We start from the raw sequence: 23,931 nt of genomic DNA on the forward strand, positions 1-23,931 counted from the left end.
ATTTTACAAGCTTACTTTTCCATACAAACCCCTTATGTCCAGTCCACCAAATTCCAGTATAGAGCCAAGTTACACAGAACTGTGCCTCCCCCTTTATCTCTCCATCCACCCAAAGTCACAGCATGGCATTGGCAGTCACAGCTGGTCTCAGAATCCTAAAATTCAAATTACTTATTGGCACTCGTGGGACAAAAGTGTATATCTTAAACTTTAATGACTTCTGATGTATAAATGCTACAAACTTGCAATACAGACCTTTTGGAGGGGTAACATATTCAAATAATGCCTCTGACTGATAGCCTCATGAGTTTCTCAACATTTGGTCACCTCACAGCTGTACTGCTCACTTTTCTCCTTGCTGGAGAGTTAACTGTATCTGAGAACACGTAATGTGATCAGCTCCCTGCTTTTATCCCATTTATTCTGTGTATCTCAGCTTTCCTCTACTGCTGCTTCTTGATCATTACCACACCAGTCATCAGCTGGGCAGATCTAACACGAGAGAGCAAAGACCTACTTCTTTACCAAGATGGCCATCTCTAGCCTCCCGATAGAAACAAAGCAGGGAATGAGGCATGGCAAGCTGGTCCTAGAGGCAATGAGGTGCCTAGTCCTTTGACTGCCACATCACCTTTTTGGTCTTATAAGTGTGTTTATACCCATCTTTTATTGCCATCATTTTGGGTAGAGTAGGGGAGAACTTGATTTGCTGTAAGGTTTTTATTGCTGCTTACGTGTCCACTGGGAACATTTTCCCTTTCTGTTACTTCTTATGAGTAATGTTGCTGGGACAAATAATAAGATAATAATAGGATATCCACATTTTTATGGTTTCCATCAGAATAGGAGTTAAGGGAGAAACATTCCTATGGGGACCCCTGTTCCAGTGACAACTCGCTAAGAGGGCAGTTTCCCCCACTTTTATGAGATTTCCTATCACTTACTGCTGTATCTCCAAGACCAAAGTTCGGAGAAAAATCTCTCCAATGTGGACACACAGAGCAGAAGAAAAGTCTGACTGGGGTTCTAACTAGGGGCAGACTGACAACTCATGGGCCCCTGGGCAATAGGGGTTCATGGGGCCCCTGTGTCCTTGCCCAAACTCAAAAAAGCCTATGAAAAAAGGTACCAGGGGCATCTCTTGGGGCCCCCTACTGACCCCGGGCCCTCGGGCAGTGCCTGAGTTTCCAAATGGTCAGTCCACCCCTGGTTCTAACCTAACTTAACACTACTTTATCCTAAAGTAAAATGGTTTTGGCTCTAGATGTACCTTACTTATTGACATTTAAGTACATATTTTTATTCTCAAACTTCACCATGGCCCTTCAATTGTGCTACATTGTGCTTCACTTTTCAAACTGTGAAAACATTTAAAGCTAGTAGTAGTCAGTCACATTCAACTGGACATGTTCTATAATGTTGAAGATGTTGTTTCGCATCTTGACCAAGCCACTTCTTATTTATTTAATTATTTATTACAGGTGCTTATATAACACCGTCAATTTACGCAGCGCTTCACATATTGTACATTCACATCAGTCCCTAACCCTCAAGGGGAATACAATCTAAAGGTCGCTAACTTACATTCATACATACACATACTAAGGCCAATTTAGACAGGATCCAATTAACCTACCAGCATGTCTTTAGAGTGTGGGAGGAAACCGGAGTACCCAGAGAAAACCCACACAGGCACAGGGAGAACATGCAAACTCCAGGCAGGTGGTGCCATGGTTGGGATTCGAACCAACAACCTTAGTACTGCCAGGCAGAAATGCTAACCATTTAGCCACTGTGCTGCCCACTTCTTCATTTCTAACACATTTCCCAGCTGCTTATCAGTGACAGAATGCATTGAGTTTGTAACCCTAGCCCTAAAAGAATCCAAAGAAAAAGGTTTTGATGCATACAAACCAAAAATATGTCAATACTCTCGGATGGTTTTTATTGTAGGTTTGCTACTTTTTTTTATATCTTAAGTTAATAAAGCTTGTATCTGAACCAGGGTTTATGGGACATCCATTATCACATTGAAAAGAGTCAAATGTAAAAGTAGCCAAATATACTATGTGCAACCCCATTAAAACAGCTATGATTGATGAATCTGCTGCAAAATGGCGTTGGTTTATATTTAACATGTCATACATTTACTGAATGTGCATGACCTATTTCCCACAACGGCACACCTTGCTTAACCCATTTCCTGGCCAGCTGCCAACTTCTGTATACTGTGATAAAAACTGATGCCAAGACAGAATGTAACATAAGCATACATTATGTATTTCCCAAAGCTTTGCATTGACCTATTAAAATTCCAATAATTTCTGAAAGATGACTCAAAACCCAGCAATTTAATTTCCTTCTGATACCACTTGGCAACGAGTGGATGGTACCAATTATGTGAACCTGTTGTCTTTCTAAGCCAGTCAAAGTAAAAGGTTGGCTTTCACAATGAGCTCACTGGCAGTAACACTTACCTTTCATTTGCGCCCGGCTGCTCCATCTGGCTTCCGGAAGCGAAGAAAAAGATCTGGTGCTTCCAGATAATGGAGGGGTCTTGATTCACTCCCACTCCTAACATGTGCAGACAGCACCGGTGTTGTCACATGGGGATGGGAGAGAGTCCTGTGTTCCAAGTTGCTCATAGACTTGTACACTTCCCTTTTAGACGAAATCACTTGATTCCCGTTCAAGTCAAAAAATGGAGGAATCACCCTTGGCGACTATTGTATTCAGACAGCCACAGCACCTGCGGCTATCTGAATACCTGAACAGTGACTGTATCTGACTAGACGCAGGCTCTGTTTGACCGCCAATTTTCTGCCCACTCATTTGATTTTTTTTTTTTTAAATCAAAGCTTGTTGAGCCAGTGGAGCTGACAGAGCCTCTAATAGCAAAGTGCTGAGCAAAATGTTGGCGCTATATAAATCCTGTAATATATAAAAATAATAATAACAGCTCAAATTTCAGCCAATTCAGCATTAATTGGCCCCAGATTTGGGTGGTGTATGGCCAGTTTTACACAGGACTTGTTTCATTGCTCCCAGCAATTTTTTTAGAGTAGTAGGGGAGCAATAGGAGGCCATACGCAGCCAAGGTGAAAATGGCATCAATGCTAACCTGTTACCTTAAAGTGGTTGTGAACCTTAGATATGAAATATGAACAAAGCATATCCGTCTATAGTGCATACTTATCTCAAACCAGAATACTAAGTGTAATTTCTGTTTGCTGCCTTGTTCCTCTGCTATCTGCATGAATCACTTCTGACAAGTTTTCCTGACACCAAAAGAAAAATGGTGACGGGGGAGGGCACAGCCTGTTATTAACAGCCTCAGCTCTGTTCCGGTTAGCTGTGTGAAGGGGGGTGTGTCCCTTCCCTCAAATCAGCTCTCAGAGCTCTACTCACTTATGTAACTTCGGCTCCCCACACCCTACTTTCAGAGCTGTGAGATCCTGTGTAAATTCTGCACTTTGAATGGATGCAGAGGAAAGACGGCTATAGGTAACCAGGTACAACTTATGTAGGAGGATTTGTTTTATCTTTGTGTATCACCTGAGGCCAGTCACTTCACTGGGTATATGTTTACAACTCCTTTATTGAGCAAAGCACCTTAAGGGCCTGTTCGCACTGCCTGCACACTAAACCACTGCAATTTGGTGTGTGGGCAGCTCTCTCCATTTCGGTGCAGTGAGTTGGCGGTAGGGGGCAGTGTGATGCACGTTTTCAGTGCATCATACAATTCCCTTTTTTGTGTCAACTTTACTCAAAGTACACAAAATGACACTTCATTTATGTCATTGCAGAGCGGTGCATTGAGACGCTGTACAGTGACATATGATGTCTTCCTACCAGGGGCGGACTGACAACTCATGGGACCCCCGGGCAATAGGGGATCATGGGGCCCCTGTGTCCTTGCCCAAACTCAAAAAAGCCTATGGAAAAGGTACCAGGGGCATCTAATGGGGCCCCCTACTGACCCCGGGCCCTCGGGCAGTGCCCGAGTTTCCAAATGGTCAGTCCGCCCCTGCTTCTTACACAATGTGATAAAATGGAGCATGTCTACATTTTATTGCAGCTCACGGCACTGCATCTCCGGGCTGTGGTGTGGTTTGAACAGGGCATATAAAAAACAAATCGTTTTCTGTGTTTCCTAGCTGCAACCTGCATTCATCCAGTGCAGTAAAAACACAAGTCACCTCACTATGTGTAAACGGGGCCTAAGGGTTCACCTAAAGCGGTAGTAAAAAACAAAAAACAAAAAACAAAAAAAAAAAAACTTCTCCCTGCAAGCTAAGAGCATAATGTGCTAGCAGGCATCGCATACTAGAACATTATGAAAGACTTACCTGCAAACAAATCCCTCCAGCAAAGAGCTGTCTCGGCTTCCATCTTCACCTGGTCTTCCTTCTGACCGTGCCGCAATGATGTCACTTCCATGCATGTGCGCCGTCCATTGAGAGCGCAGTGCGCATGCGCCAGTGACATCACTAGTGCTGCTACAGTAAATATCTCCTAAACGGTGCATATTTAGGAGATATTCACTTAAAAGATAAAAAAAAAAGACTTGACTACCACTGTAAGGGTCCATATAAAAAGGATAAAAATAACAATGCACTTCTACACCCTCACCAGCCTCTTGTACTTCTTCCTATCAACAATTCACTATAGAAACATTCACCGTCTGAGTACATTAAGCACCCCCCACCCCTCCATTCACACAGCAGTCCGGGACAGGTTTAAGCAGGACTCGACCTTCCAATTAATGCTGAAAGCCCCTTGAATTCCAGTGATGCATATTTTAGTAAAACTGTAGCCAAGATGTTATTTTTCTGGTGGGCATGGCTCAGTCCACTGCCAGAGGAACTTTACTGCCTCCCTTGGCACAGCCATTGAAGCTTTAGCTTTTCATCCAGACAGGTATCTAAATACAGTGTTGAAATACTACGGATTACAGAAGGCCAGTATCAAAACAGATCTGTGTACCTACACTCGCTTCATCAGTATATAAAATTGAACTGGTAAAAAGGTAAAATACACATAATGACGTGGAGTTGAGTTGTTTTACCTGCCAAAAGGATTTGTGTTTCTGTCTATCCAGTCCAGTGAGATTTACACTGCTCCGCCACACAGTACAGGCCTGTCTGGCCGAGTAGGAGACTTGATCTTTCTCAGCTGCAGTTCAATAACACCAAGGGCTCATTTACACTTGTGATTTGTGGTTTACACCCCAGATCATATATTGCCTCATTACTGCCTGTCAAACGCCTCTGAAACTCGGCCTGAACATGAATCACTTTTCAGAAGCACAGCAGTCCTTGCCATGTGTGTAAAGGTGCCCTTACAGGTTATGAGAAGCAGCCGACTGATGAGCTAATCTCTGCTCTCTCCTCATGTCAGCATGATCCTTGCACTGTAGTACCAGCACACCAAGCATCTCCACTATGGGTCCAAAGCTTTATTCAGTGATCATATGATAGTTACAATAGCAATGTTTCAGAGCCTTGCAGGACTCCTTTATCAGGCATGTTCTGAAGGGGTTCTGGAGGCTCCGAAAATTTGCTATAGTAACTATAATGTGATTGCTGAATAAAGCTTTGGATCTGGAGTGGAGATGCGTGGTCTGCTTGTGACATACTTCTCACTTTGGATGTCTATGGTTTCCAACCAGTGGTTGCTACAGCACCCATTTAAATGTACAACCACTTTCAGGAGCGTGTGTTGGAAATAATGGACTTGAACTTGCACTGTAGCACAACTCATTGCCTCTTTGTGCTGCTTCTCCCTCTCTCAGTCTAAGCTTTGCTGTACATGGATTATAAGAAACGTACACCAAGTACAATCCAGGCACTTAGACTGCTTGCAGTAAAAATGCATTTTTTTACATGAATATAGGGCTCCAGTAACTGTTTTTTTTTGTATCTGTCTGAAGTTAGACTTTAATAAATGCGCATGTTCACATCGCAAACCTGGGCACCACAGACCATATGATGAAAGGTTGCATGATCAGCAACTACCTTCCTCCCCAAAAAGTACTGTATGTCAAAATGATCAGCAGATAGTAGCTGGAGTTATATGGAAATCTCACTTTTCATCAGAAGTCCTTGACATCTAAGTCTCCCTATTGGTCATTTAATGTGATGGGTGCCATCAATGACCTGAAGGCTCAGGGTCAAACCTGACTTTCTCAGGAAAGATAAAGATTTGAATACCGCTTTATCATCCTGTATTTTTACATCTACTGGTTACCCTGCCTGCAATTAACCACTACCTTTTCATTTCTTATTATCATATACTCAATTAGAATTGCCCAGGTTTATGATAGGATCACTTTAAGATCACACTAACTCAGGTGACAAAAGGAGACCTCCAAGTAGGAATCTCTTGCAATCCCCTCCCTTCACGCTACAGCTTGAGAACCTATACAGCATTCAAACACACAAATGCTGAGAAAAACATGCACTTCCCTTGGTGCCACAGCAGAGGCATGCGGCACTGGTATATACCATTTGCCTTGGGCAGTTAAAATGCCCAAAAACTCCAACACTCAGGGTTTTGTTTTTTTTTACACAAGCGGCATCACTTCCGTTACAAAAACGCATGAAGAAAAAAGTTGTTGCAAAAAAAAAAAAAAAAAAAAAGTCATAGCTGAAGACAAAATATGTGTGTCTCATCTAAAAACGGTAAAAAATGGAAAAAAAAACGGATGGATGACATCCACTTATGTCTGCAAAAATTGAAAAGGACACAAACCTTGACATGAACGGTCGTGTGAAAAACAAATGCTGATGTAAACTAAACTTAACAAAAGACGGATTTAAAAACTTATGTAAATGAAAGTAAAAAGTAGTATTCATGCGTATTTTTTTCCCCCCCCCCGAGTTGGAACTGTTTACGCTCGTGTGAAGGGCTCCTTACATCAGATATGTTGTTACAAAAGTTACTGTCATGTCATGTAATGTCACAATTGTAAATGCCTTCTTTTTTTTTTTTTTAAGGCCACATTCACACATTTGCATTGCAGTAGGGTGATAATGCTTGCTCACACCTCAGCTGCAACACTGCCACCCTCTCCATGCTCACCATAATTCAACCACAAGCCACCATGTTAGCCCACAATGCATTGACACATAATATAGGTACATTTTTGTTCAACCATTGACAGCAAGCGATACAAAATAATATGGAAATATGCATTACATTCAATACAGAAGATAGAAACAGAAATTACAGTTGCTGATAATGTTGGCAGGAAGATCCCAAAGCATCAGCCATAGGGTTAAGCATAGTTGATAAAGTAGGTTAACCCATAATCATAATTCTAATCTCCACTAAATAAACCAAGATCAGCCACAACAGGCCTATGTAGAAATACCTATCTGACCCAATAACATGTTTAGGGCCGTGGGACCACATCATCATTCTTGCATGAAAGTATCACTTGTATTAAACCAATAGACAAGACCAAGTTTTAACAGCAGAAACCAGCTTACTAGGAAAGCAGAAAGAGTTTGTAAAGAATAGAAATGAAAGAAAGGTTGAGAAAAAGGAAAAAGAAGAGTAAAAAGGTACATCCATCCTGGGATCCATCGTCATCAAGTCTCAGATCCACTGCTAGATGTCCAGAACATGTAGATAAAAGAGCCAGGGGTTCCATACTTTTTCAAAGATGGTTTGTTAATCACATAGGACACTCACTGTCTTTTCATTGAGCATGATCCACATCAATTTATGCTTCATGAAGGCCAGGTCAATCACTGGACTTTTCCAGGCTGTTGCTATGGCGATCTTAGCCGCTAGGAACATAAAATGGATCAAAGTCTGTGAATGTCTCAGGATATATCAGCCACTGGGGCAATCAGTAGTGCTGTTCCAGCATCCTTTGGGATGCTGACCTTGGTAAGCGACTGTATAAGAGTGGACCCTTATCCAAAGCGACGCACCTTAGGACAGGTCCACCATGTACGGAGAGCTCTTCCCACCTGACCACAACCAAGGAAGCAGGGTGGCTTGAAGGTGATCCGATGCCAGGTACCATCTAGTATACACCTTGTAGCCTGCTTCGATCAATGCTACATGGATGACTGCTTTATGTGGGCTGTCCAGGCCTTTGAGTCCCTTGCTCAGGGGGAAATGCCCAAGTCCCTCTCCCATGCCATTTGGTAGGAAAGCTTTAATACCACAGTAGTGAATAGTTTGTACAATATTGAGATGCAACCCCACTGTTGAGTCTCTCAGATACATCTATTTTCAAATATTAAACACACTACGAGGTCAGGGCTCCATTTCTGTAAAGAGTGGAGAAAATGGAGAATTTGTTGCAAATGGAAACAATTAGGAGGGGGCATCTCAAGAGACTGCACAAAATAAGAGGAAGGTTGAACATTCCTGTGGTCAAGAAATCGGTGTATGCAGTAAAGGCCTTTGTTCAACCACCAGCTAAAATGGGCAGGTTACATACCTGGTGGAATTACAGGATTATTGAAGAAAGGAGCAGCCGGAATATGAGGGGAGGATAGTGGTCAAAGTTTGCTAAAGAAGTATATAGGTATAGTTTCCAAATTTAAGCAATAGCAGAAAACAATGCAGGTTGCAAAAAACAATGGCCTCTTATTTACTTTTTTATAACATGCTTCCAGTGATGACTGTTCCTCTCATTCCTTCTCCTTACGTCACAGACTATCAGATGGACAGGGTAGGAGGTACAACAAGAGTATGGACAACAATAAAAATTTCACAGAAATTTTTCCATATCTAAAAAAAGAGGGTTGAGCTTTAGGAATTGTTTACATGGGCGTACCAGTTTGCCCAGATGTTCCGTGAATCCCCAATGCAGGTAGTCCCATTTCTTCCAATTGGGACACAGCGGCTGCATAGACACAGCTGCTGATCCCGTTTTGACAGCTGTGTGGATGCACAGTCCCAAACGCACATAGTCATGCTGTTGAGGATACGCACCCACACAGCTGTGAAATTGGCTGTGTCTGCGCAGCAGCTGCATTCCAATAGAAATTAATGGGACTGTCTGCATTGGGGATTCACGGAACAACTGTGTATGCCCGTCTGGTCACTGATGTACGCTGTAATACACCCATGTGAAAAAGACTTTAAAGTGATTGAAAAAGGTTACAGTAATGACAAGAAGAGGACCTGATGGGGAACATAGTTTTGTATCAATGCAACTTTTCAAATCAGTTCATCAAAGATTGTAAGCTCCAAGGAGCAGGGCCCTCAAATCCCTCTTGTATTGAACTGTATTGTTGCTGTACTGTCTCCCGTTATATTGTAAAGCGCTGAGCAAACTGTTGGCACTATATAAATCCTGTATAATAATAATAAAATTTTTCATCTATAACCTGCAACACTAGGATCATGGCACACCTCTGATCCAGCCCGCAAGTTAGCAATGAGAGGAACCAGGTTGGTATTTACTTCTCCAAGCAATCCTACCAAGTTGTCACCAATGACAGGAATGTTAAAGTTTGAAGATACAAAACCACATATTTATTGTGAAAACAGTGTAACATAAGTCATAAAAAGCCAAAAACTTTCTGGTCCACAGATGGTCCCATTTTTAAGGTGAGATGGTGACAGACACACACATATACACCCTGGTGCAACCCATGATGATATCTATCTATCTATCTATCTATCTATCTATCTATCTATCTATCTATATATATAGATCTATAAATGTATGTGTGTGTTAGGTTCATTCTTAAAGTCACTATTTCGGATTGTGGATGGGACCTTGCAAGGGCTCCAAAATGTCAGCTTCCTATGACTTCTTTGAGGCTGTCTTCATCATAAACATGTGAAGCACATTTATTTGGATTTCTGGTGGCTTGCGATCTTAATATGTTCTTTTGGCACATTATCCTTAGCAATAACTTCAAGCACCCACTGATAATTAAATTGTCAATTACTGTGTAGAGTACAGTTTCTATTTGGACTACATTAAGGACCGTTTGAGGACATGGCTCTTCATGTTCTATGCTGCCTTCAGTTTAAATATCTTCTGTATGGATAATTTCCTTAAACTGATAAATATTATTCCACAAATTTAGTTAAAACAGCATTTACATAAACCAGCTTGTAATTTATGCCTACTGGCCTTTAAAAACAAAAACTTGCCAGTTCCTGTGGGCTTCAGGCTGTCAGGTTTAATCGCTCAGCCCAAATGTGTGCTCCCCCTTATAGCTTAAAGCATGATTATCCTGCTGATGGGTGCATAGATTGAACCAAACAAGTGAGAAGAGCAGCATAGCTGAAAGGTCTGATCTGTCACAGACCAATAATCAATCTAGGCACTGGCAAAGCGTGACATATATAGGTACAGGGCTTACACCAACATTGCCACAAACGGCAATAACATGCAGGGAAAAGCTGACCAAACTCAGTGTTATTTTTAAGGTTTCAAAGAGAAATCATGCTCTACCCTTCTCTAAAAGAGTATCATGGTTTACATTGCTCAGAAAGAAGAAATCAAGGTCTGCAGTGATCAGCAGGAGAAATCATGGCGTACACTATGCAGGAGAATTCATGGTCTACATTGCTCAGAAGAAGAAACCATGGTCTGCATTGGTCTACAATGCCCAGAAGAACTCATAGTCTACATTGCTCAGAATGGACTGCATTGCCAAAAAGAAGAACTCATGGTCTGCACTACTCAGAAAGAGAAATCATGGCCTACACTGTGCAGAAGTAGAAATCACAGTCTACATTGCTCAGAAGGAGAAATCATGCTCTATATTGCTCAGAAAGAAGAAGTCAAGGTCTGCATTACTCTGAAGGAGAAATCATCGCCTATACTGCTCAAAAGAAGAAAACATGGTCTACAATGCTCAGATGAGAAATCACAGTCTACATTGCCCAGAAGGAGAAATCATGATCTTCATTGATATACATTGCCCAGAAAGAAGGAATCATGCTCTGCATTGCTCAGAGAGAAGAATCATGTTCTGCATTGCTCAGAGAGAAGAATCATGGTCTGCATTGCTCAGAGAGAAGAATCATGTTCTGCATTGCTCAGAGAGAAGAATCATGTTCTGCATTGCTCAGAGAGAAGAATCATGTTCTGCATTGCTCAGAGAGAAGAATCATGTTCTGCATTGCTCAGAGAGAAGAATCATGTTCTGCATTGCTCAGAGAGAAGAATCATGGTCTGCATTGCTCAGGAAAAGAGAAACCATTGTATACATTGCTCAGAAAGAGAAATCATGGTCTACATTGCCCAGACAAGGGCAGGCAAGCCTAAAATGGACAAATGTATGACTTCTGGGTCTTATCTGAGCCATAAACCAGCTGTCCTGGATAGGTTGATGACAAATTACATCCAGAAATGAGATGTAAATGGGTGGTATTTTGTATTTGTAATGAAGCTGACAGTATTGGGAAAAAAAACAATGGATTACTTTACATTGTTTCAGATACAAAAAATAACACATGGCTCCAGGCTGCATTTCAAGAGCAACTAATGCCAAGGTTTGTGTTAGATAATGTAGGCAAGGATACATTTTATTGTTGTCTGGGTGCCTCTAGGAGAGATTTACCATCACTTCCTGCCCTAATCAGGCAATAACAAGGACAGGAAGTGAAGAAAATTCTCTTCAACAATGACAAAAATGTTTTGTTTTTTTTTTAGCACAGGGATAAGTTAGAGTCTCTGTAAAATGTTACTGCTGTCTGTGTTATCTCCGGAAAAAGAACATTTATATCCTGTCCTGGTGACAAGAACAGAAATCAACAGAGCTAAAGGCAGTGACACAAACCTGACAGTTAGGCCCCATGTACATGGGAGGTTTCTGAATGATGGAAACTGACTGCTGGAAAACGTAGGTTAAAAAAAGTCTGTTTAGCCGCGTTCGCATAACGCGTTTAGAAACTTTTTTTAAAGAGAAGCACAGGAGAACCTCCCAAATGCCCAGAATGCTCTGAAAAGTGGTAAATTAGTAACTATTTCAGACTGTTTCAGAGACATACACACAGTAAAAGCAGAAACAGCATTATGTGTTGATATTAGCTAGGTGGGAGTTGCTTATTAACATTTCTTTTGTTTCCAAGGGTGGGAAAGGTGTCTGGTGGAGTCAGTCAGTAAGGCCACCTGGCAGGGGATCTTCATGAGGAATTTGAGGTGTGAATGGGCACTAACATATCTTTTGTTTCCAAGGGTGGGAGAGGTCTGAGGTGTGAATTGGTCATTATAATGTGTGACAAGATTGGTAGGATCATCCTGTGTGCAGTGTTTTGTCCATCTGAGTACCTTGAAAATACTTTCCATGCATTTTTCATGATGAAAAAAGGCTCTGGACAGCATCCGAAACTGGAAGAGTTGAAAAAAAAATTTCAAACGCAAACACTTATAAACGCGATTTGCCACGTTTACAAGTGTTTTGCGTTTGAAACGCTGATAAAATCGACTGCTGAACGCAAGTTTGGTGCGTTCAAAAAAAAGACTGTAAACTCAAATGTCTGTAAACGACTGTAAATGAAGACGTGTACATGGACACATAGGAAAACATTAGGGAGAGTTCAGGGGCTGCTGAAAAAAACAGCTCCTAAACGTGAGTTTATCAGCTGCAGTGCACATCAGCCCTTATTCTAATGCAACCTCACTCTGCCTAAAACAAAAAATGGCTGGAATGCCAACAAGGCACATTTGTTTGTTTTCTAAAACATGGTGAATCAGGAATTCCCCTTCATAAATTTCAGTAACACATTGTGTATTTGGGTTTTCCCTTCTTAGGTTACTTCAGTGAAGGGCCAAACCCAGGTATTCATTAGGCCTTATGAACACTGCTGCTCCTAAATGGGAGTTTAGGCGCCTTTGGCGTTTTCTTGCCAAAGCCCCTTAAGTTAACTCAATAAAAGCCTATGTGTCCATGTACACTTAGGCTTTTACCAGAGTTTAGGAGCAGCAGAGTTTAGGGGCAGTTAAACATTTAGTGTTCCTCTCCTGAACGTGATTGTTCTGCCAAAACCCGCCAAACGTGGCAGAAACGCATGTAAATGCATCTAACCGCTATATTATTATATAAATTCGGTATCCACAAATAAACAATATATTAATTATAATACACTTCAAACTGTGTAAATCCAACAAAGTCCTGCAAAAATCCAAAAAAGTCACACTTTCACCCCTGAAAGTGAATTAAATTAAATAAAAAAACCTTTTTTTGCGTCAGTCAAAGTTTGTAATTCAAAATAATGTCCACAAAAATTACTCTTCCGTGCCCAACTTGCACCTCCACATAAATCCAGATAAAGTGTGTACCTCAAACAAATGCAAAAAACTACATGGTGCATTACCTTCAATAACAGCTGGTATATACTTTACCAAACAATAAGTATATACTTAACACAAATATGTGCAAAAATTGAAACAAGATTCAAATCGTGAGCAACACGTGAATCGTGAAATCACTCCGTGTACACCATAAATAAATAAATGTGAACAATCAATCAGTGTACACTCAAACAAATAAATAAATAAACATAAAAAACAAAACAAAAGGAAAATAATAAATAAAATAAATAAATAAATAGTGCACTCTCCGTGAACACTTCTATAGCTGAAATGCATACAATTACCCTCTCAGAGTAATAACAAGCCTTTGTAGAGTTCACTCTGGACTCTCACTCCAGTGTTGTACTCACTCCCTGGACTCTCAGGGAGAGACCAAGCATTTAGCACTTGGGTTTTTAGTCTTGGCAATGGAAAATACTCTGGCAAATCAAATGAATAAACATCCAAGTGCTAAACGCGGTACTGCGTTCCCACACATTTTTGCTGCATTTGGAGTTTTTCTGCTGGCAGCAGAGCTTAATGTCTAGGAGAGTTAATGTGTACCTGAACCTCCAGAACAAGAGAAAACAGGTGCGGATGCAGTCAGCAACCTTCGATTACCTTTGTGCAGGGGAAGGCAACCTATGGCTGTTATGGAAGTACAAGTCCTAAGAGGCAATGCAAGAGCCTGACATCCACAGGAATGACCCCCAGAGCCAGAAATATGATGTGATTTGTAGTTTCACCATAGCTGGCGTGCTGAATATTGTCTACTCTTGCCTTGGTGGATGCCAGAAGGTTTGAAAAAGCTATTGTGCATCGTATCTATCCCAGTAACCAGCAGATCAACCCTGACCTACCATTCACAGTTTTAGAGCTCATAAAAAATGGCCATACACAGATTTTCTTTCAATTGTTCATATGAAATTCTGAAAATCATTAATGAGAGAATTCAATGCTGCCATCATCGAGTCAACTAGTATTGTCCAAAAGCTCCTAAGAATTTTGTCAAGAATTGAATGGCTTCCCAGATGTATTAAGTAGGTTTCTTTTATTCCTTATAACATCAACAAAATATTAATGTGAAGTTACATTTATTAAAAGCTGAATATTAAAAGTTGTTTTTTTTTACATAAATATATTGGTCCAGCTTGGACCAATGTACTATAAAGTATGCATGTACCATACCTGGCTGATCCCTGTGTAAGCTGGAAATCAGTGCAGTAGGCACCACTACTACAGTGATCACTGCTAGCTTCTGTGCCAAGCAGTTGCCCTACTGCTTAGTGAACGCAAGAGGTTGCTGACTTGGCACACATGCCAGTCAGAGAATTGTTATTATTACAGGTACTTATATAGACACACACACACACACACACACGTATATATTTGGACACAGGCACAATTTTAGTTTTTTCAGGTATTTACCAAAACATATTTAAGCTATAGTTCTATAATGGATATGAGCTGAAAGTGCACACTCTCAGGTTTAATTTGAGGGTATGTACATCCAAATTGGAGGACGGATTTAGGAATTACAGCTCTTCAGAGTAGCCATTCCCCTTTTTCAAGGGACCAAAAGTAATGGACAATTGAATCAAAAGCTGTTTCATGGCCAGCTGTGGGCTACTCCTTCATTTTTTTCCATCAATTAAGCAGGTAAAAGGTCTGGAGTTGATTCTAAGTGTGGTATTTGCATTTGGATCTATTGCTGTAAACCTACATCATGCGTTCAGAGGAGCTGTAAATGCAAGTGAAACAGACCATAGTAAGGCTTCAAAAACAAAACAAATCCATCAGAGAGATAGCAGCAACATTAGGAGAAGCCAAATCAATAGTTTGGTACATTCTGAGGAAAGAAAAATGCACTGGTGAGCTCAGCAACATAAAAAGGCATGGACTTACATGGAAGACAACAGTGGTGGATGATCACAGGATCCTCTCTATGGTAAAGCCATTCACAACATCCAGACAAGTGAAGGACACTCTGCAGGAGGTGGGCGTATCATTGTCAAAGTCTACTATCAAGAAAAGACTTCAGGAGAGCAAATACAGAGGGTTCACCACAAGGTGCAAACCATTCATAAGCCAGAAGAATAGAAAACCCAGTTTAGACTTTGCCAAAAAAACATCTAAAAAAGCCAGACCAGTTCTGGAAAAGCATTCTTTGGGTGGATTAAACTAAGATTAATCTGTACCAGAATGACGGGAAGAAAAAAAAAGTGTGGAGAAAGCGTGGAACAGCTCATGATCCACAGCACACAACGTCAACTGTAAAACATGGTGGAGGCAGTGTGATAGTATGGGCATGCATGGCTTCCAGTGGCACTGGGTCATTGGTGTTTATTGATGATGTGACAGAAGACAGAAGCTGCCGGATGAATTCTGCAGTGTTTAGAGATATACTGTCAGCCCAGATTCAGTCAAATGCAGCAAAGTTGATTGGACAGCGCTTCACAGTACAGATGGATAAAGATCCAAAACACACTGCAACCCAGGAGCTTTTGAAGGAAAACAAGTGGAATATTCTGCAATGGCCGAGTCAGTCACCTGATCTCAACCCAATAGAGCATGCATTTCACTTGCTGAAGGCAAAACTAAAGGCAGTAAGACCCACAAACAAATAACAACTGAAGACATCTGCAGTTAGAGTCTGGCAAAGCATCCAAAAGGAGGAAACCCAGTCTTTGGTAATGTCCATGGGTTCCAGACTTCAGGCAGTCATTTCCAGTAAAGGATTCTTAACAAAATATTAAAAATGAACATTTTATGATTATATTCATTTGTCCAATTACATTTGAGCCCCTGAAAATGTAGGGACTGTGTATAAAAATAGCTGCAGTTCCTAAAATGTGTAATTGATGTTTATTTTCAACCCCTTGAATTAAAGCTGAAAGTCTGCACTTCAAATTCATTTGGATTGTTTCGTTTTAGTTTATTCTGGTGGCATACAGAGCCACAAGAATGAAAATTGTGCCTGTGTCCATATATATATGGACCTAACTGTATATACATACACACACACACACAAATCTATACAGCAATCCCTATATTGTTCTTTGATACATCCCTATACCATGCATAATCACTTAAAAGAATGAATCCTCACAACCACAAATGTTCTAATTCCAGATAAAACGTTTCCTACCATATGTGCATCACAATTTGAACAATTTTTCCCCACGGAGGACCACATTACCAGAATTTTGTTTGTTCAGATACGAAACCAGAAACATTTTCAATCACTGCGGCTGAAAAAGACCATCAATGTGTCTTAGAAAATCGAAAGAACATTCCAAGAAGGAATATTTTTTGAAGGAAATCCTAACCTTGATTAGGTAGTTTCTGCCAAGGTTGTCAGTCTACACAATCATCCTCTAGGTGGAGCTTTACTACAAGTGGTAAGGCTTGGCAGGACAGCAGTTACCATGTGTCTGATGTAGAGCATGCATGCAGGCCAGGGCTCCAGGTCCTCCAGGAAGGCCGACTGCAGGCTTGTCTAAGGAAATAAGCTGATAGCACCACTGTGATTTCTTCAGACTGCCCAGTTATACATCTGTAATCAGACTGCATCTGTAACTTCAGACTGCCCAGTTATACATCTGTAATCAGAGGAGGTTCCATACATCTCATTGTTCTCTATAGGACATTGTAGTCCAGATAACAGAGAGCCCTACTATGTAAATCAATCTTACCTTCATTCAGACAGCCTTTCATGTACACAGCAGAATAAAAGAACTTTTCAGATGGTTATGTGTACAAGGTGCCTGCAGGCATTCACACCTTGCTCTATGGTGTTGTGACTATTTATACATTATTCAGGCTGATCCCAACAGCAAACAAACCTTCTACAACGTGCTAATGCACAATGTGCTCACCCAATCTCAGGACTTTGGGTTCCTCCATGACCCTGGCCAAGCCCCTTTGGGCGTAAGACAAATGACCAAGATGTTTGAGGCTAGCTTCCATCCATTTTTTTTTGTTCACAGATATATCCATTCACTGTTTACCTCTGAACTCCAGCCTTCCCTTCCATCTTGCAGATGTACAGGCTCCTCTCTTCTACTGAAATTGCTTACTCTGATTTTACTGCAAACTCCAAGCTTCTCATAGGTGTGCATTAGAAGGTGCAGATAGTCAGGTGTACTCTGACATGACATAAAACAATTGCTCCCAACACTCAGAATACATGACTGTGGATTCCACCAGAAATGCCTAGCTGGTGCTGCCCTCCTTGGATAGGGAGATCCTGTAGCAACTACAAAAAGAGAGAATAGGAAGGCATAAACATCTAGTGCATTACCAGTGATTTATTCATATAAAGTCCAAAAAGTGCTAAATGGATACTCACAAAGATAGAAGAGGAAGTGCATTAAAACACAATCTGCCACAGTGTGGATACCATGTGCGACCATGAAACTCTGCCAAGCTGGTATCTGACACGTTTCGGGGGGTACCCCCTTCTTCAGAGCTGAGCTCACTGTGGCAATTTGTGTTTTAATGCACTTCCTCTTCTATCTTTGTGCGTATCCATTTGGAACTTTTTGGATTTTATATGAATAAATTGCTGGTAATGCACAAGGTGTTTGAGCCTTCCTGTTCTCTCTTTTTGTAGAAAGTCAGATAGAGCCTGTCTCATTTCCTGTCCAGAGAGCATCCAGCATCATCTAGCGCTTTCCTCCACAGCCTTTCTATCCTGACCTACCTTTCATTCATTGGATTTCAGTTCTTTGAAACATCACGACGTAGCAACAACCGTGGGTGTTACCTAGGAGAGTTTGCATGCACACACAGTCTGCCTAGAAACACTCACTCCTTCACACTGACACCCACTCATCAAAGAATTTTTTTGGGATTTCCAGAACTCCCCCTAACAGCCAGCCCACTGCTTGCAACAGAGAGCACTTTGGGAGAAGTACTGAGGCAGTGTGCTGTGATGTTTTTAGGAAGCTATGTATAGAACTCCGCTGGCCCCTCATGCCATGCTCTGCCTCTATTGCATAAAGAAGCACAGAGACCCAGTGATGACATCACTGGATCTAAAATAAGGTATTGATTGAAAATGTAATGGTTTTATTTAAAAATGTAATTTACATGCAGATGGGAGGAAACCAGGGAAGGTAAAATGTAGGCAGAATAAATGTCAGCTTTAAGCCACTGGACTAAAGCAAGTATGCAAATGAGTAACTGACTGCTCTGGCAATGCACTTATTCAGGGTCAACTGAAACCAAGAGACCTGCATGACACCTAGGCTGTAGCCACATATTTATTGTGCTGACAGGTTTCCCATAAATAAAGACATGTGATCTTTATTCAAAAGGTCATAGCTTTTGTCTTCCCAGTACACAGCATTCACACACCATATATGATATATATGTATATGTCAATCCATAGGATGTAACAACATTTAGCAGTGTGTCAGGTACCTAGGCTGCCTGCTAGCTGCTTCCATTACAAGGGTGTGAATGTGTTATCTGCTACTTTGACACAAATCATTCAGTATTCTGTGAGCTTTTTAATTCAGATTTTTTTTTTTCTTTAGCTGAAAAGCAAATACATTTCAAAAGCTCCTGATTAACCCTTTTGAGCTTTCACTGTACTAGTTTCTTACACCAGAGGCATTACATGTGATCACTGATTGGCTGTCAAAGTGGCCACAAGACCGGAGCTTGCCCCACCGGCTTAGAAACAGAAACTTGACCGGGAGCGGTTAGTAACAGCAGGGTCAGTGTACTGAGGCACCAAAGGAGTGCACTCCAGCGCAAACAATAGCTGTCGATTGTATTGTACTGACAGTGTTATGTATACATCTCAGTGGCAGCTCATTGTCATATATGCATCTATGTGGCAGCTCAGTTTTAAAGACCAATGCTTTGTTGTCAGTGTGTATTGTTCTAGTTCAGGGGTTAAAGATCAAACTATCAGAAAATTTTACCAAAATTCTCCAACAATTGGAAAATGGTCTTGCTGTACAGATACCTCTATTAACTAATCAGGTATTCATTTTTATCAAAGCCAGGATGCTTTGATTAGTTGTGGATAGATTAAGGATTGGTTAGAACCCCTGTCAGGTCTTTATTGATCCAATAAAATAAAATGTGGCCGCTGCCTACCCGGGATCATGCAGCGGCTTGACGTCAGCACTGTAACTCCTCCCTAGGGTCGGCAGCGGCCACATATGTAAGCTGGCATATTTGTGTTTACCTATTTGTACACATTTGGTTTTTATATTAAATACTACACTATGGAAAGCGCTTTTTGCTCTTGGTGAGCTTTATTTTGCTAGAGCCTGCACTAGAGAGGATGTTCTTTTTACACCGATTGCCGTGACAAGCTGCATCTGAGACTAGCTGAGGTTTACAGGTGTTTATGCTGCTGTAGTGGCAGCCGATAGTTCCGGTGAGTTTGCAATTCACTGGGAGACGGTGGTGGTATTCTTGTTACTTATTTGGCTGTCTGCTATCAAGAACACTCTTGGAGGGTGGTGGATCAACAAATACATACTGAACACTGAATTGTGTATATGGACACTGATAATATTCACATGATCGTTGTTTTTTTCACTTATAAATTATTTAGGTCTTTATTGCTGTTACGGTCCCAGTGAAATCCAATATTTTAAGTCATCACCAGAATCAGAGGGGAAATCTTCCAATGGGGACACTTGTTATGGTGACACCTGTCCAAAAGGACAATTCCCTGTTTTCAGAAAGATTTTCTCTCATTTCCTGTTTTATCTACAAGACAGGAAGTGAAGGGAAACATTGCCAATGGGACACAGGTGGCAAAAAGAAACATAACCAGGGTTTTAGTCATCCCCTACTCTATCCAAAATGAAAAAGAAAAGCTACCAAGAGCTTACGGCCCATTTAGATCTATGCGATTATGTGTAGGTGCGTTTCTTTGTGGAATTAGGCAAGGCCGCTCTCATGCATTAACATGTGCTTGCTTGTGCGTTGATACGCATTTTCAATGTGTTTTTCACTTTAGGATCTGAAGTGGATAGAGCCACTGATCAAAGCTTGTAAATATTCAATGCAAATCATCAACACATTTCATGCATTGCCACTGACTTCTACGGGCTTCCTAACACAAAACACTACTTTGTATGGGGAAAGGTGCACAGGTGCACTCTAAGCCTCATACGCATGGGAGCCTGAGGCCATACAACATAAAATCAAGCATATTTGCCTACTTGGAGACACATTCGTTCACAGAAATCAATGGCTGTATGCCATTATATACGGATACATGCGCAAGTAGGGGTGTATATGGTATTTGCACTGTACTCAAGCACACCCTTGGTCATAGACAGTTTGTTTCCAGGGTCATGCGTCCATAGGCATGCACGTGTTTACGTAAGTACTGGCGTAAAACATTGTACAGTCACTGATTTCTATGGGCAGCCATCCGCAGCACCTGTATTTCCCGGGCAGTAAAATGCACCTGAATTCTGCATTGTATGGCCCTAGATGCCCATATGCAGGAGAACTTTGTATGTTGCAATGCTTTATAAAACCCAACATTATAAATGGATCCTTAGTGTTCCCTATTTAAAAAAACATTTGAAAAAAATCCTGAAACTTTTATGTATTATACCAAAAGTAGAATAAAAATTCCTTTTTTATATGGATTGCAGCACATCACTTTTCTGCATTTTTTATACATATCGCCATTTTCCATGATACTGATACATTCAATTTGGATTCTAAACATCAGAATATACGTCGTTGTCCTTCACCACCACCAAATGTATAAATATAGGTGTGTGTGTGTGTTGTATACACATACACACCCAGGCCTAATGCATCACAGTGTGTTTGTATGTATACATATATAGATATGTATTATTTTCACAGTGCACCAATTTATACATAGGGATATATGTAGTAAGCCCTGGTTCACAGTGATGCGGTGCGTTACATTGCATGCGATTCGCACAGGAACCGCACCACATTCCTGTTCAATTCACATGCAATTTCTGTGTGGTGCAATTTGAGTCATACATTTTGTATGGCTCAAATCGCACCGCATCAACGGCAAAAAAGTGCAGGACCCCTTTTTAGTCCGCACATGCCTGACGAAGGGGTCCTGCGTGGCTCTGAAACGTTACACTTTTCTTTGTGATGTGAACTTTTTGAAATAAAAACCTTTTTTGGATCATATCGAGATCCGTGGTGTGCTGTCAAATATGTACATTTGCCTGGGATGTTTCCAGTCCCAGCTGGTAGTCGCTACAGCACCTTCTATTGATTAGCCATACTTCCAGGGTTGTGTGCGAAGGGACTATAGTTATAGTATGCACCAGAATCAGATCACATGGGAGTTCACACCCATACAATCCAATGCTGCACATCGCACTGCGTTTTACAAACTGATTTCAGGGTGTCGTTAACTTAAAATTCACACCTGCAGTAGTTCGTAGGAACGGGGTGCAATTATGATGCGGTGCGGGAAAATCGCATACAAACCAGTGCAAATTCTGCATCACATCAGTGTGAAACAGGGCTTAGGTTGGCCATACATTATACAATTTTCTTGAGAATTTTGCTTTAGATTTATCAAAAGCCATATAATATGAGGTCAAACCTAAACAAAACTTTCAATTGTATCCAATTAGGCAGACCCTTGCACTACATAGTTGAAGATCAATTTAAAAGGAAATTGGGCAGAAATGTGACAGAAAACTGTATAATGTATGGCCAGCCTAAGTGTGTGCAATGTATACACATACAGATTCAAGTCTAATACATCAGAGTATATATCTGTAAAGTATACAGTGCACCAACATATAGTGTGATATACATAGTATATATGCCATGTGTATGTGATATATATACAAGCAGACTCATCATCTTATATTATATATCTGTCATGTATACAGTGCACCAACCTTTACATATGGTGATATGTATTTGACGTGTGTAATGCAGACACATGCACACTAGGGCCTAATGCATCACAGGGTCCCACTGTCCTTCAGATATATATTACATAGACTGAGATATTGATCTATAGAGACAGTAATCTAGATATATGTAAGTATGCACCATGCATACATTGTAGAGATGTCCTGAGCCCCATTCCCCCCCACCACCATAAATAATGGTCAAGTAGCAGGCAGTGCCTCCCCCCCACTGTGCAGGCAGCAGTACTAGAAGTAGGTCTGAAGACCAGTGGAATGTCCCCTCCTCTCCAGGCCCAGACAATGCTGTCCCCTTCATTAGCATACAGCTGACACTTGGCTCTTTTCACAGTGACTGTCCCACTGAGCAGCATGTGGTCCCCAGAGACAGTCTGACCCAGGAAGCAGGCTACATGGAACAAATGGGGACCCTAGCCCCCACTTAACCTCTTCCCTGCCAGGCAGCTGTCTGCACTCATCCCTTGGCATGGATAGGGTTAAACTTTAAATACCCCCTTACTATGCAAGTTCTAATAAGAAAAAAAAACAAACAAACAAACAATGTTACAAATAATGTGACCAACAAATCAGTGTTCTGGATTGGCAGGAACTTCAGGAGGCTGATCCCATCCTGGTCCTTCTATCACACACACACAGATCACACCAGAGTAGATACAGAGGAGTCTTTAGGGAAAAATGAAAGTAACCAAGGGTGGGGAAGGGGAGATTTTCCATAACTATGAATCCTCCGCTCTGATCACCTACCAACAGGCTGCCATTCATTATAAAGAGTCAATGGGACACATGGGACCCAGGCCATGCTGAACAATAAGAGCGCAGCCTGCACACATCCCCTCCATACACAACCACCACCATCATCATCATCAGGCTTCCCCAACTTTCCCCAAACTGCAATGCATGCTGATCTCCCCCTGCTCAGTGCAATCCAAGCCTGCTCCATCCCCATGGGACTGTTTGCAGAACTTCTACATGCCATTCACAGCAATCAACCCCATGATGAGTGCAATGTGTCAGCCAGAAATCCAGCAAAAATCCCACTCATCCCAGCAGTGTCCCCCACCCCCCAGTGCAGACCCATCAACCCAAAACTGCTCTGCTGCTGAAACGTTTGAGAAATAAAGCAGTATTCAATGACCCTCCCCCTACTGTAGAGCATGCTGCAGGAAATGAGTGCATTGTGTCTGGATCAGAGCCTGAGAATGCACAGAACCTGGAGGGGGTGAGAGACAAATGCAGGGGGTGACCCCGGTGCAGGCACTTACCTGGGGACAGGACACGACTGGGCTCACTAAGCACAGCTCACTACTGGAGCCACTCTTTGTTACCATACCCTGAAAACTTGAAAATGAGGCAGGCATGAGCAGCCGAGCGCAGAGCTCATCCAGCCAGCAGTCACCGCTCAGGGCTGGCAGCTGCTAAACATTCCTCACACTACAATAGTGAGCGAGGAGGCTGCTGAGGAGAGAGAGCGGCGGCCTGACCCCGGCACAGGAGGACTCCGGACCAGGAGGACACTCATCTGCCTGTTGCCTCATCAATTCCCACAGCATTGTGCTTCTAGCCATGGACAGCACAGCATTGCTGCCGGCCTGTGTGGGGGCATAGCCATGTGGAAAGGCCAATTACACTTTCTGTTGGAAAAAAAACCCATAATAAATATATGGATTAATATATTCATATATATATATATATTGAGTAATAAAAAATGTGTATTATTTT

The 23,931-nt window shown here is 41.5% G+C and overlaps 1 protein-coding gene across 2 annotated transcripts in view; it reads right to left on the minus strand.

The window, feature by feature from the left end:
* The window catches only part of TFDP2 (transcription factor Dp-2), a 116,182-nt gene extending 92,612 nt beyond the window's left edge, over window positions 1–23,570 (minus strand). The window contains exon 1 of one of the 2 annotated variants that reach the window (XM_089683520.1): window positions 23,475–23,570. In XM_089683520.1, coding sequence (XP_089539646.1) covers window positions 23,475–23,570 — 96 coding nt within the window. The remainder of the gene's footprint in view (window positions 1–23,474) is intronic. The other variant, XM_089683519.1, reaches the window with a different exon arrangement.
* Window positions 23,571–23,931: the final 361 nt, after the last annotated feature.

This window comes from Staurois parvus, unplaced genomic scaffold (assembly GCF_062004578.1).
Source record: "Staurois parvus isolate SC_StPar_1 unplaced genomic scaffold, SC_StPar_1.0 ptg000312l, whole genome shotgun sequence".
Classification (NCBI taxonomy): Eukaryota; Metazoa; Chordata; class Amphibia; order Anura; family Ranidae; genus Staurois; species Staurois parvus.